Source organism: Martes martes (assembly GCF_963455335.1).
Source record: "Martes martes genome assembly, chromosome: 1".
Lineage (NCBI taxonomy): Eukaryota > Metazoa > Chordata > Mammalia > Carnivora > Mustelidae > Martes > Martes martes.
The window spans coordinates 216,846,058-216,860,059 of record NC_137888.1 but is presented as its reverse complement, the minus strand read 5'-3'; the positions used below and the strand labels follow the sequence as shown (position 1 = coordinate 216,860,059).

At 66.9% G+C, this 14,002-nt stretch overlaps 1 protein-coding gene across 3 annotated transcripts in view; it reads right to left on the bottom strand.

The window, feature by feature from the left end:
* SBNO2 (strawberry notch homolog 2) overlaps nucleotides 1-14,002 on the bottom strand; it is a 47,037-nt gene that overhangs the window by 3,000 nt on the left and 30,035 nt on the right. For 2 of the 3 annotated variants that reach the window (XM_080824434.1, XM_080824435.1), the window contains exons 5-26: nucleotides 13,164-13,325; nucleotides 11,026-11,109; nucleotides 10,686-10,782; nucleotides 10,123-10,277; nucleotides 9,878-10,011; nucleotides 9,699-9,789; nucleotides 9,474-9,617; nucleotides 7,351-7,468; nucleotides 7,143-7,248; nucleotides 6,631-6,784; nucleotides 5,737-5,913; nucleotides 5,088-5,185; nucleotides 4,337-4,419; nucleotides 3,093-3,284; nucleotides 2,680-2,849; nucleotides 1,970-2,101; nucleotides 1,306-1,441; nucleotides 1,116-1,228; nucleotides 940-1,011; nucleotides 740-848; nucleotides 454-528; nucleotides 204-347 (exon numbers count right to left, since the gene is read on the bottom strand). In XM_080824434.1, the coding sequence (XP_080680560.1) occupies nucleotides 204-347; nucleotides 454-528; nucleotides 740-848; nucleotides 940-1,011; nucleotides 1,116-1,228; nucleotides 1,306-1,441; nucleotides 1,970-2,101; nucleotides 2,680-2,849; nucleotides 3,093-3,284; nucleotides 4,337-4,419; nucleotides 5,088-5,185; nucleotides 5,737-5,913; nucleotides 6,631-6,784; nucleotides 7,143-7,248; nucleotides 7,351-7,468; nucleotides 9,474-9,617; nucleotides 9,699-9,789; nucleotides 9,878-10,011; nucleotides 10,123-10,277; nucleotides 10,686-10,782; nucleotides 11,026-11,109; nucleotides 13,164-13,325 (2,746 nt within the window). Of the gene's footprint in view, nucleotides 1-203; nucleotides 348-453; nucleotides 529-739; nucleotides 849-939; nucleotides 1,012-1,115; nucleotides 1,229-1,305; nucleotides 1,442-1,969; nucleotides 2,102-2,679; nucleotides 2,850-3,092; nucleotides 3,285-4,336; nucleotides 4,420-5,087; nucleotides 5,186-5,736; nucleotides 5,914-6,630; nucleotides 6,785-7,142; nucleotides 7,249-7,350; nucleotides 7,469-9,473; nucleotides 9,618-9,698; nucleotides 9,790-9,877; nucleotides 10,012-10,122; nucleotides 10,278-10,685; nucleotides 10,783-11,025; nucleotides 11,110-13,163; nucleotides 13,326-14,002 lie in introns of those variants that run through there. The other variant, XM_080824436.1, reaches the window with a different exon arrangement.

Below are 14,002 nucleotides of genomic sequence, written 5' to 3'. Positions count from 1 at the left end.
TCCTCTCCCTGGACTCCCCGCGCCGCTCCCAGTCCTGCTCCTCCAAGGCCCCCCGGAGGCGTGCTGCCAGTGCAATGACCCGGCCGGCCTCGGTCTCTCCGTGGGATGGCAGGGGCGTGGTGCCAGGGGGTGCCCGGGACTGCCGGGGCCATTCCCTGCTCTGCCTGGCCGGGGAGAGGCGCCGCCCTCGCTGTGGCCCTCACCCAGGATGCCCATGTCGTATTTGCCCTCCTTCTTGTCCGTCTCGATGAGGCGGTCGAAGGTGTCCGAGAAGTACTGGAAGAGCGCGTTCTGCTTGTGCACCTCCAGCCCCAGGATGCGGTTCAGGAACTTGGTGATGGAGCAATCTGGTGGGCAGGCGGGGAGGGCGCTCAGGCCGCGTCAGGAGGGGCCGTGGCCTGGGAGGGGTGGGGGTCTTCCCACTGGGGCTGGGGGCCTGCGCCCAGGACTCACCCTTCTCCACATCCAGACAGCCGGACCTGGACTCACGCCCCCCGATGCCCACGGACAGCAGGCCCTGCTTCATGTCTGCGGAAGGCAGGGCCTCTAATGCGCGCTGCCCAGCCCCGGCCCGGGCCCTCCCCAGCCAGCCCTGGGTCTTCCCTGCCACCGGCGCTCCCTCGGTAAGCGAAGGTGGGAGAGGTCTTTGGGCATAGATCTAGTCTACCAATCCCAGTGCCCCAAAGCGCTCAGGGCCAAGCTGCCCCCCACCCGAGACCCTCGCTCTCCCGCAGCTCACCCCGGAAAAAGGCGGCATCTCCTCCGGGGTAGGCCTGGGGCAGCGGCACCTTGTTCTCAGTCTGGCTCAGGACGGCGGCGAGCACACAGCCGAGGGCCCGGGTGCCGTACTGGGTGGGAGGGTGAGGGGTCAGGATGGCCTGGTTCGGAGGCTGGATCTGGGCAAGGGACCCTCTGCCGTCCCCCGCCTTCCCCAGGTACCTTGTTCTCGAAGTTGTATTTGCTCAGGTCACGGGACTCCGTGGCGCGCCGGTCCCCATGGGTCAGAGCCCCCTGCTCAGGATGGGGAGGGCCGTCAGGTGCCGCCCCCGCCGCCGCCGCCCCCGCCCCGGGGTCCTGCTACAGGCCTTCCTCCGGGAGCCCGCCCGCCCGCTCACCAGGCTCTCTAGCCGCTTGGCGACGATGGAGGCAAACCTGCGCTCCCCAGCCAGCTCCGAGATGAGGAAGACGTACTCGGGCGCAGAGACCTGGTTGGACCTGTGGGTCCGGCCTGAAGGGAGAGGAGGGCTCTCAGGGACCCGCGGTCGGGGCGTGTGGCCGGGCTGGGGCAGGCGGGCGGGGGCTCACCAAACTGCTGGATGGCGCGGTCAGCGCTCCACGGTAGCTCCAGCGTCATGTGCACCCGGCGCCGCTGGTTCCGCACACGGCGGTCAGCTTGGAGGGAGATGCCGGAGCTGGAGGCCTCGGAGATGATGGCCACGAGCTGGCGGGATGTGGATGGGACAAGTCTGTGCCCTGTGCCCCTTGCCTGGCCCGCCCGGGCTTGTTCAGGGCGACCCGCACAGAGGCCTGACGTGTGTGCCCGTGGGGCAGCCCGTGTGGGCCGGGAGCGGGGTCTGGGCCACCCCTGGGTGCCCCGGGACCGAGTGGAGCCTGCCCTGCCCACAGTGGCTTTCCCACACGGAGTTTTAAGGGTGGGCCTCAGAGAAGCCACGGGGCAGGGACGGCACAGGTGACAGTGCCTAAAGGCTGGGACAGCCAGGGAAACCTACAGGGGCCCTGCTCAGGCGCACACACACAGCCACACGCACCCACAGCCACGCACACATGCGCGTGTGCATGATACACACGGACCCAGCAGAGGCTGCAGGGCTCTGTGGTCCTGGGGTCGGCCCCAGCTCCTGGGGCCCCCAGGACCTCACAGGTTCCCCCCGACACCAGGAGGACCCTAGGAGCACCTGTGGACACAGCCCATCCCAGGGCCCAGAGGCCCCAGCCCCACAGCCCCCACCTTCTCCCCACTCATGAAGCGCTCCTTCTCCCTGAGGTTCACGTGGTCGATGGAGAGGCCTTGCTCCGCCCGAGACTCAAAGGCCACTGTCCCGTCAGGCCTGGACACCACACGCCCCTTCCTGCCAGTCATCTGGGGTTGGGGAAGAGAGAATGGCCGTCAGTCGGTGGGGCCATGCAAGGGTGGGTCCCCGCGCGCGTTTCCCTGCCTCCCCGCCTGCGCCCCGCGTCTCCTCAGTGCGTGCTGCGGGGTGCTGCGGACGCTGGGCCTGAGGGAGCCTCCGCCCCCGGCCCTAGCCACCCACGGGGCAGACACGGCAGTTTCGTTCCACCTTAAGTCTCCTCTGTAAAACGGCTGCCTGAGGCGAAAACAGACCTGGGTTTCACCCCAGAACATCCCAGGAAAGGGTACAGCTGTGCAGGTGGAGGGAACAGGGAGGGGACACAGCGGGACAGACCTGAGAGTGCCCCCAGAGGCCCAGGGGCAGAGAAGGGTGTGTGGGGAAGGGGATACAGAGCTGGGCTGGGGAGCAGGGGCCGGGCATCCGTGGCCGAGAGAGAAGGGTCCTCAACTGGCACCCCCAGCCTCGTGGGCTGGACGATGGACGCTGGAACTCGGGTGCCCCGCGCCCCAAGCCCACCTCACTGCGCTGGGTGCGGACGTGGGGTAACCGCCAGGAGCCTCAGAGCCTGCGTGTAGGTGGGGCTCACCTCGGCCACGCGCTCGGGGCCCCCGAGCTGGTCGATGAGCTCATCCAGGGTGTTCACGGGCAGCTCCCGGCCCAGCGCCCGCACCTTGGCCAGCAGGTCCTGCTTCAGCTGCTCCACACGCTCCAGGACGCCGGGGCCGTGAGGGTCCCGCTGCAGCGGGCACAGGGGCCCTGCGGGGCCGGAGGGTCAGGGGGGTACCCGCCAGCCCTCCCGCCCATAGCCCCGCTCCCGGCGGTGGATGAGGGGGCCCCCGGGGGGGTGGGGCACAGCAGGGGTTGGGGTCCAGCGCCCTCCGTTCCCCCAAACGGCTGGCACGAGCCCACTTGGCCTCTGACCGGCAGCGCAGCCCCGACAGCTCTTGGAGCCCGTCTCCCCAATCTGGAAAGTGGCAAACGCCAGGCCGCGGGCCTCACCGCGGTCGTCAGCTGGCAGCCCGACAGTGTCCAAGATGACCACGTCATCATCCAGCACGGACTCGGGGGAGGAGTGGGAGTCGCTGTCCGGGCCAGCGTCTGACTCCGTGCTGCTGTCGTCGCTGATGCGGATCACGCCCGCCGCCTCACACGCCAGCCTGGGAACCTTGGCCCCGCGGCCCCGCGGCCGCCCTGTATACCGAGAACCAGGCTCACCGAGGCCCGGCCTGCTCCTCTCTGGAGGGGCCCAGGTCCCCGCGATTCCGCACGCGGGGAAGGGGGCTTCCCGGCGCCGGGCGCCTGCGCTGGGACACGAGCGGCCTGAGCCTCTTGTCCGGCCTGCTCCGGGCTGCTGTCCGGGGTCCTGCCGTGGGCCCGGGCAGGGCATAAAGGGGCAGCTTTAGCATCCCATCCCCTCTCCTGACACTTCAGCTTATCCTGAGCTGGGGCCTGAGGAGGCCGCACGCATGACCTCACAAGGCAAGCCTGGGCCGGCTCGCCAGAAAACGTGTCCCGGGCCCAAGAGGATGGCGGTCCAGGCCCCTTCTCTGCACCCCCACGGTCCAGGGTGCCCCACAGGCCGGTCCTGGAGGTGAGGGGAGCTGGGGCCCCCCGGTCTGGCTCTGTGACCTCAGGTGAGCCTCATGTCCCATGATGAGCCGATGCCCAGCCTCCACTAGGAGGAGGACCTCCCTGTCGTAGCCCCGTCGTAGCCCGCGCGGCCGGCACAGCGGAGCTGCCAGGCTGGCTTCCGCTGAGGGAGCACGGGGCTGGGCACCAGCATCTTAAGCGCCCCCGCCCCAAACCCGTCCGAGGGTGGTGCTGGAGAACCAGCTAGGCCAGCCTGCAGCCCTGGCTTCTTGTCTCCTGCTGACCAGGGAGCTGTGCGGAGCTTCTGGGCGCTGCGGGGATCTGTGTGTCCCTGCCACGCGGTGCAGCCCGGAGGCAGCTGCCCGTCTGGCTCCGACTCCCTCCCCCTCCCTCTCTCTCTCTCCCTCTCCCCCACATCCCTCCGTGTCTGTCTGTCTGTCTGTCTCTCTCTCTCGGAAGCTATGCTGAGCTGTCCCTGTGTCTGTCCTGCCCTGGACAGAGGGGTGGGCGTCACGACTCAGACCCCCCCCTGCACCCGGCAGGCTGCACAGCAAGTGGCCGAGAGGGCGGCTGCTCGGAGGGGGCCAGGTCAGGGGCGCCACAGGCCAGGCTGGGCGCAGGTCGGGGTCAGAGGCGGGGGCGGGGAGGCTTACGTTTTCTCTTACTGCCTGCTCCTTTCTCTCTCTTTCTCTTGGTTGAAGGAAAGTGCTTCTGAATTAGTGACAGAAAGACACCCCTGAAAACAAGAAGCAGAATTTATTCCCACTACAAGGAGGGTCATACTGTCCAACGGGAGAGTAGGCGTTGCATTAAGCCCATGCTGGGCCTAGCTCTGGGTGATTGGCGCCCAGTGTCTGGGGTTCAGACAGGGCAGGTGGGGGCAGGGAGGCAGTTGTGTGGATTACGGGCAGACAGGTGGAGGGCCCCCGACTGCAGGGGCGCAGTTTTACTGGGAAGGCCTGAGTGTGGGGCAGGGGCCTGCGTAGGGCTCCTTCCTTCCAGCCATCAAGGGCTCAGGGCTCTGCCTGCACAGGCCGACCACCTCCGAGGGATGCTGGGCCCAGGAGCCCCGGGAAGAGAGAACTGTTGCTTCGGGGACCCAAACACCTGCGCAGTTCCCGAAACCGCACCAGGCTCACAGTGGGGGACGGGCACCCGGAAGCCTCGCACTGAAACCCCAGCCCCTCTGCCGGCACCTCTGAGCCCTGGGTCGCCTGTGGCTCATCTTTCTGGTTTTACAACTGGAGCACAGTGTCTGGGGGCTGGGGCTGGCGTCTGAGCAGATGCACACCTGGGCTCCCGCCACTGGGGTCACGACACATGGGCTGTCCCGTGGCGGGGGAGGGGGGGATCATCCCTGGAGTGACTGTACCACCCGCCCTTTGGGCTGTGAGCACCACTCACTCAGCAGCGGAGACAAAGCAGTCGAGCTGCCCATCCTTCTCGTCCAGCACCTCCCGGGTCCGAGCCTCGCCCGTGGACTGCAACCCGATGACCACACACTTGGGGGAGTGGGGACAGAGGAGCAGGGTGAGCCAGGCTCTGGGACCCCCACCAGCCATCCCTGGAGCGTGGCCCCAGAGGGGCCCACAGAGAAGCCCCAGGCTCCCAGCCCAGCCCCCAGCAGTCAGAAACCCAGAGCCGGCCTGTTTCTTTCTACCACTTCCATCCTGCCAGCGGCCAGGCCCCCAGCACACCCAGATCTACCCTAGGAAACTCTGTACAGCAGCGCACAGCTGCCCTCAGCCCTCCTGGACCCTCTCCCTCATTCTCTGCCCTGGCTCCCGCCCAGTTCTTCCCGGGGAATCACCAGGCCAGCCTGGACATAGAGAACCAAGGGCAAGGCCACGCACAGCACCTGCTTCACAGGAGTGGGGTTGTGCAGGACCAGAACCTTCCCGGCCTCGGCATCGCCGGGCCACAGCCCGTCCTCACAGGCTCAGCCAGACGCATGAGGGCACGGGGGTCGAGGCGCAGTCACCAAGCTCTTGAGAGGACCAGGGCAGAGTGCCTGGGCAGCCCCTCAGGGCCGGCGCTGCGGCTCCTGGCTCACCTTGTCCCGGGCCAGCTCCTCCCGGGCCAGCCCCACCAGCCGGGACACCTTGGCAGCGACGCACAGATACTTGAAGAAGCGTTGATGGGCTGACCAGAACTGACCCCACAGGGACTTGCGAGACTCCAGGCCGATCCAGTCGGCCGCCTGCTGGAACACGCCCAGGGCCTCGGCCCACTGCAATGACACACCTGGCTGAGCCCGCCGCTGCCTGCCTGCTGCCCGGCTCCCGCCCCCGGCTCCCACCTTGGGCCGCCCGGCCCCCACTAGCTGGCATTCGTGGCCAGGGGTACAGGCGTGGGTGGCTTAACGACACAGAGGCAGCATCAACCCAATGGGGAGAAACGTTAACGGACCGAAACGTGTGGGGCTGGTGAGGCCACGGGGAAAGTGACCCACTCGGGCAGCACGGGGGCCTGGACGGTCCTTCAGAAAGGGCTGGGGACATCTGCGGTGACTGCCGCCTGCCCGCAGCCCCGGGGCCCTGGATACTGCAGAGCGGGATGGCTCACCCAGGGCGCTGCTGCCCCAGTGACCCGAGCCCACAGCTGGGGACAACTGTAGCCTTCACAACAGGGGAGCTTCCGACACCGAGGGGGCGGGCCCAGTGCAGAGAATGACCGCCGGGGCACGGGGAGACGGTTCTCTTTTGGTTTGAACTAAGTTGTAGGTGTAACCTTCAGGGCTGAGGCTCAGGGCTTGTCCCGAGTAGGGGAACTGCTGGCGAGAACAAGGGAGCCCAGCCACACACCAGCTGCCGCCTCCCTTCTGTGATCCAAAAAATGCCTGTGGCGCCTTTGAGGACAGACGCTGACAGTGACAGGAGCGTATTTCCGAGGGGAAACGCAGAGTCGAGTTCACACCACCGTCAGGGACCCCAGCCGCCTGGCTTACCAGCAGGGCCGCACGGTTGTAGACGCGCTCAAAGGCCGGGGCCAAGGGGATCTCCTCAATGCGGAAGGTGACGCCAGCGAAGCTGAGCTGCCGAGCGATGTACATGCCGCTGACCTTCATATCCATGGCCACGATTTCCATGGCGCCCACGCCCCTGTGCACAGGGACAGAGCCACGGACGGATTATGCTGGGTCCCACTCAGCCACAGAGTGACCCAGGGAGAGGCCGGCAGCAGGAGTCGAGGGTGAGCGAGGGCCACGGGCACAGAGAGCGGAGGGAGCACGTGCGGGGGCCCCGCGCTCTGACCTGCCCGAGCCACGGGGGCCGGGGGTACGGGAAAAGCAGGGCGGGGTTCCTTCCCCCAGAGCGATGGGAAGCACAGGCAGAGAAAGAATGAGATCCCTCGGCTCGCCAGACGCATGCAGGCCAGGATGTGGAGACGGCTTGCCAGACAGCAGGCCCTCTGCGGGTCCCTTGGCAGCCCCTGCCATGGGCAGGGACGGGCACCCACCTCTTCTCGATGGCATGCAGAAACTCCTCGAAGGTTCGGAAGGGCGTGCCGTCACCCCAGATGCCCAGGCGGCTCATGTAGATCATGTTCCGGGGCTCAGAGGCACCTGGGGCAAGGGAGCCGCCCGTCAGCTCCTCTGAGCCAGGTCAGGGCCTGGGACGCAGCCCCAGAAAGGCTCCAGGAGCAGACGCACCTCCCCCACGCCCACCTGTGGCGCTGGCATAGACCACCCTGGCCTGCGGCAGCTTGTTCTGCAGGTCCAGGACGGCCCTGCCCATCTTTGTGGAGCTGGCGTTCTTGGCTTTGTGGCACTCATCAAACACAATCTGGGGCAGGCAGGGGTTAAGGACTGTTCTGGAAGGCAGGCAGCCACACAGGCCCTGGTCTGATGCCTCAGGGGAAGCTCAGAAAGGTGCCTGGAGGCCATCAGGGCGAGGAGGAAACAGCCTGGAGGCCCCTGGAGGCCCCTGGAGGCCCCCACCCTGGAGGCCCCCACCGACAGACGCGGCAGGCGCCGGCTTGGTGAGGACGTGAAGGAGCGCCAGGAGCGAGCACAGAGAACAGGGTCTCTGAGGGAGCGGGGCGGGCCACCCGCTGCTCCCCCGGGGGCAGCGGGGGGCGGAGGTGCTGGCTCTCTGCGCCACTCCCCACAGACCGAGGGCCCTAAGCAAACAGGCTAGAGCATGAGCAGAGGAGTGGGGGGCAGCAGCTTCCAGACGAGGGTGCGGGTCACGAACGTGTTCCTACAGGAAGGGGTGTGGCTACACACGCGTACCAACGGCGGGTCAAGGGCACGGGGGACGTGTGGACACGGGACCGAGAAGCGGGACCGTGGAGCCAAGCGCATGGTCCTCGGGCAGGCGTGAACGTGCAGGCGCTCTACACGCCATCGTCTGCCCCAGGCCGTGCGAGCCGCCTCAGGTCCCTTCTTCCGGCCGGTGGGCCCTGCCCTGGAGGACAGCAAGGGTCTGGCCACAGTAACCCTACGAACTTGCGCACACAAACTGGACACGCACACGGGGCCGACGTTCCCTCTTCTGACCTGTGACTGGACCAGCAGTGAGAGGGACTTCCCAAGAGTGCTGGGAGGCCTGGGGGCCAGCCACCCCGCTCTGGGAACAGGCCCGAGGAAAGTGAGAGGGTGTGATGGGGCACACTGGCTGGTCACTCGGGGCTGTTTATAACAGGGACGCTGGAGAACACCGCCACGTCCCTGAGACGGGACAGAGAGGCAGGACACGCGGTGATGAGCACACGTGCCCAGGGTCAGGCAGGGAGGAGAAAAGTCACGTGCCAAGGCACCCAAGGGACGACCTCTGGGGACCATGTACAGGAAGGTGCCCCCAGAACCCTTCGGCGAGGGCCAGGCCCTGCCCCAGAGCAGCACCAGCAGAGCGGACACAGCCGTGCGCTGCAGGCAGCAGGGTCCCCTGCTGCATGAGGCCCAGAGGACTCTCCGTGGACCCAGTGCAGAAATCCCCGGGAAACCAGGCACCTCACTGGGGAGACTGAGGGGTCCGCTGGCAGAGGGCTGGTGGCCCCGAGTGCGGTAAGCTCGCGGTTAACACGCGGCCAGCCCTTCCACAAGCTGCTGCTGCACGCTCCGGAGGAACAAAACACTCCTCCACGCTCCAGACAGGAGGAGGCTGCAAACCTCTCCGATCCCTGCACTTGCTGTCGGGAAGGGCCTGGAGCCCGGACCGATACCGATTCCGACAGGAACACACAGGTCAGCAGGGCCCCCCGCCAAGCCCCAGGAGCCCAGCTGTCCTCTAGCTGCCCCCGCCTGGCCTGCCCGCCCTCACAGAGCCCCGACGAACGCAGGGGGAGCTGCGGAGGCCGAGGGAGAGGAGGCGCGCCCTGCCCCATTCCCACAGCCGCGGGCACCTTCCCGGCCTTGGGGCCCGCCCCCACGCTTGCGGTCGGGGGTCCAGCTAGCCGGAACCGGGAAGCCGGGCCAGACCGCAGCGGACAACAGCGGTCAGTGACCGCGAGCCTCCTGCCGGGAACCCCTCCAGCTTCCGGGGTGAGGTCCCGTGATTCCAGGGCTCCGCCCCTCCCTCCGATCCCCCTCCCCCTGCCCCCTTCCGGACCCCACCCTCTCGCTTCCCGCGCACCACCCTCCTCCGCCCCTCTCTCCCTGGACCCCCGCCCCAGGGCCGTCCTCCCACCCCGCCCCCTCCCGCCCCAAACCCTCGCCGGCTCCACGCTCCCTTCCACCCCTCCCCTCCAGACCCCGCCCCGGGCCCCGCCCCTCCAGGCCCCCCTCCGGCACGCCTACCGCACCTCCCCCTACCGCACCTCCCCGCGCCCACAGCAAAGCCAGGATACGACTCCATCAAAGGCCTCCCCGCACCACTCCAGGATCTGGCGGATGCGCGTGCGGTGCTGCCCGCCGGCCTGGCTCTCCCCGATGAGGGCAGAGTAGGTGGCGAAGAGGACGCCCTCTGAGGTAGTGTTGTCCCCGTACTTGATCTGGAGGAGAAGGGCGGGCGTGGGGGCGCTGCCGGGCTAGTGCTCTGGGCCCCCACCCCAGGAGGGGGCGACCCCACCCACCTTGCTCAGCGCGTGCACCGCGATGCCCGGTGCCTCGATGTCCCGCAGGTCCCGCTCCGCGTCATACTTGAGATCGTTGGAGACGCTGAACCTAGGAGTGCGGGCTGGTGGGTGCCACGGTGCCCCCTCCCATCCTCGCCTGCCCGCCTGGGCGCCGGCCTGGGGGGGGGCACACTCACCACAGGGACTTCTTCCTGCCCCGCAGGTAGTTCTCCAGGATGATGCCGGCCACTGTGCGCCCCTTGCCCACGCCCGCACCATCGCCGATGAGGAAGCCGGCCCGCTGCCCACTGGGGAGCGAGACCTCGTGTTGCTGCGGGCCAAGGAAGGGCGGTCAGGGTCTGGCGGGCTGCCCCTCCCCGGGGCCTCGGGGCCCCCCTCCCACACACAATGTGGGCCGGAGGGGTAGGAGACCCGGGGTCACCTGGCAGGCGTAGGTGATGGCCTCTAGCTGTAGGGCAGACAGGGCCCCGCTGTCGGAAGCAGGCAGGGCAAGGGTGTAGGTGATGTCTGGCGGTGGGACACTGGACAGGGTGCTGGTCTCCACCACGCGGTCCGGATGCTGCTTCCCGATCTTGGCTGGAGAGGCATGGCCAAGGGCACGTCAGGGGCGTGGCCAGGGTCTAGGGTGGGCTGCCAGGGTCCAGGGCCAGCTGGGAGATGCTCCCAGAAGGCAGAGGGGCAGACCAGGGTCTGGGGTAGGGGGCCCATCAGTGTTTTGCACAAAGGAATGGGGGGGCAGATCCCTGCTCAGGGAGGAAGGTGGGGCTCACTTCTCGCGGGACCCTCTATGGTACCTCCGGTTTTGTGCCAAGTGGGGTTTACAGAACTGCCCCCAAGGCCAGCCCACAGCCAAAGCCAGCCTGTGCCCCTGCAGATAGTCCCAGGAACCAGCCCGCAGTTCCCGCCACCTCTGGCTGGAGCCCACTGGGGCTGTGCAGGCCTGGCAGGGCCTGGCTGGGGGCCGGCAACTGGCGGCGCACTCACATTTGGACGGTACGTAGTCAGCGTAGGTCTCTGTGTGGCCCAGCTCCTCCCCCTCATCCTCCTCTGCCTCGTCGTCTTCCTCAGGCTGACTCTGGGACTGAAGGTCAGCGCCAGAGCTGTGGTCCCAGCTGCACGGGCCTGTCCTACCCAGCACGGCCCTCCCTCCCCCAGGGGGCAGCCAGCCCAGTAAATGGGGCACACACCACCCCTCCCGTGTGGTGCCTCCCCAGGGCCTGTTTCCCCACCCATACAATGGGGAGACCCTGCTTCCAAACAGGTGCCCCCGAGCGTCCCAGGCCCTACGAGAGGCAGGCAGCACTGGGGAGGGGGCCAAGCTTACCTGGTAGCTGACAAGAAGTGGGGTGCTGGAAAGGGAGGACACGGGGTCCTCAAGGCCTGTCCATGGCCCAGTGGGCAGGAGCAGCTAGAGCAGAGAGTGGACATGAGCCAGCAGGCAAGATCGGGGGAGGAAATGCCCCTGTGGGCCCCCAGCCTGGCCTCCAGCGGGTTCTCACACTGTCCTCACGCCCCTCAGCCCTCGGCCCGCGGCCTGCCTCCTGCCTCCTTCCTGCCGCCTGGCAGCCGGCTCTTTTGAGCAGCAAGCCACAACCCCTGTCATGCAGATCAACAGAGTTAAGGACATGTCCTGTGTCCCAGACCACAGTCGTGCCGTGGGAAGATGGACCGCCTGAGCGTGGTCCCAGGGGACCAAGAACATTGTGGACCAAGGCGGTGCCTGGGGGGGAGCCCATCGGCCATGGGGACACGAGGACCCCTGGCATCAGAACTCAGGTGGCATCCAGAGCCCAGAGGGTCCAGGACAGGAGACCCGAACCCTGGAGAACCGTGTCACACCTGGCCCTCCACATGCCCGCCCTCAGGGAGGGATCGCACTGAGGCTGGTGGGGGTAACCTGTCCTCGGACACATGGGGTGGACGCAGCAGGGTCCCGACCAGATCTGCACAATTCTAAAACACGCTTTCCCTTAAAATAAAAATCATGAAAGTAGTGTGGTCATCGTAAAACCACAAACATGAGAAACAAATAGAAACGTAGAAGTTCCGGGGCCTATCCCCTTCAGGACCCCCACCACACCCAGACCCGTGACTGTGAGCGCCAGGGCTCACTCCTGAGCACACACAGAGCTCGAGGGTCCCTTCCTGTCTTGGGGGATGACAAGGTGTGGGGTGGGTGATAACCCACTTGATTTCTAGGACTCCCACTGTTTTCAAAGGTTAAAAACGTGCCAAAGCTTTTTTGAAAAAGAAAATGAGACAGAAGGCGAAACCAAGAGCAGGAAACCTAAACTCTATTCCCTGCCCCCAATTTTTTTAATTAACAAAAACAAACAATTAACCCAAGAAACAAAAACAAAAAACCCCGGGCCGGGTTCCTGGAAGGCGGAGGCAGACGCCCGCCGGGCGGGCAAGCAGCGGGCTGTGAGCACCAGGTTGCAGCCGTCCTCCTGCTGACCGCTTCGAGCGGCCTCTGCCTCAGGCTCTGCACCCAGGAGCCAGGGGCCGGTCGGAGGCCCTTCAGCCCAGACGCAGGAAGGCGGCCCGGGCCTCCCGTCACGGCTGTAAAGGACAGGGACCGCACAAGGCCGCCCTGGGCTCTTCCTGCCCGTCTGCCAGCCCCCTACTGGGCCCCGGGCCTCGCCGACCTGTCTCCTGTTCCCTGGCTCAGAGGGGCCGGAAGGTGGCGAGGAAGCTCCAGGTGGCTGGGCAGGCATCGTGTCCACTGGTGTGAGCCACCAGGCACGGCTCGGGATGCAAGACGCTGCGCCCCCTTAGAGGCACGACCCCTCACCCACATTCCCAGTGCTACCTGTCGGAGCCTTGAACCGGGTTCCGGCTCCCAAGAGCAGAGAACCCTGGAGGGGAGCCGGACGGGGCCCCGCCTCCCTCCCCGATGCGCCTCTGCCCAGTCCGAGAATGAGCTGGAGTCTGGACCTGGCACACTGGGGACCCCTCCCATCTGGCCGGATGTCACCCATGCTCCCCCATCGGAGTCCTGCACGAGCAGGACAGAGTCCAGCATGAGCTTCACAGGCGCCAACGCAGCCTTCTGGCCCCTGGGTCCCCACCTTCTCAAAGCCAGGAGCACCCGCCCCCCCACAATGCCTCCGGACAGCGCCCAGGACCCCCAGAGGGAGAACCGGTGCTAGAAGCTGGCTCTGGCTGGTCTCCCGGTGAACCCCGTATGCCCAGCAGAGTGAGGCGTCGAGACCGAGCCACCGGAGCTGGTGAGGGCGGTGGCTAGCTATGACAGGACCCTTCGCAGAAGGAGGGGTAAGGAGCCCAGTGCAGGAGCTCCCCTCCCCCATGCCGCACCCCTGCATTCTCGGACGTGCAGAAACCACCAGGACCCCTGGCCAGCGACCTCACTGGTGTCTCTGAGCAACCTGGAGCCGCCCCCAGCCTGGGATGGGGCCCCGGGCCAGCTGCCCGTGCGGAGGCCTCTCGGGCCGAGCTCACCTTCTCGTGAGCAGCGGGGCCGGTGCTCACGTCCCAGATGGTGGGCACCTGGCTGAGGCTGTCGGCCGGCAGGAAGTCCGGCGCGTCTGCGATGTCTGAGAGGGAGTCCACGGACGAAGAGAAAATGGAGGCATTGGAAAGGTCGTCGAGGTACGTGGGATCCTGCAAGACAGGCAGGATGAGAGGCGGCCGGCACGTCCGGGGGGCCAGGCACGATGGACACCCTCCCACCGTGAGCTGGAGAGGTGCCCCCACGCGCAACCCCAGGGACAGACCCTGAGCCCACAGCGCGCAGGGAGGGAACCAGACACAGGAGGCCACACAGGGTGTGAGTTCACACATGTGCCATGTCCAGACCAGGCTCCTCCACGGACGGGAAGGGGGCTCGTGGGGGCTGGGGAGGGGGTGGGGAGTGACGACAGATGGGGACAGGGTTGCCTTTGGGGAGATGCAACATTCTGGAATTAGGTGACACTGGGAGCGTGTCACACCAGTACACGGATATCAGGACACAGAAAGCCCCACACCTTCAAGGGGGAGTTTGTTGTACGGGCTACACGCTGTTCAGAAACCTAAATGTAAAAGATACGAGAGGCAATGCCAGGGTTATTCCCATGCCGCCCCTCCCCACCCCCAGGTCACAGACGCTGAGCGCCTGTGTGTACCCTGGGGACACTCCAGCCCGGCGACCCCCTAGAGACTGCCCCCCTGGGTGGTGGTGTCCGTGCCACCAACCACCAGGAGAGGGCAGTAGGGGCCCGTGTTATAGACAGGGACTCCTGGGGCCCTGAAGCTGGGGAGTGGGGAGCCCCTTCCGATTCCCTGAGCCCTGCAGGCCT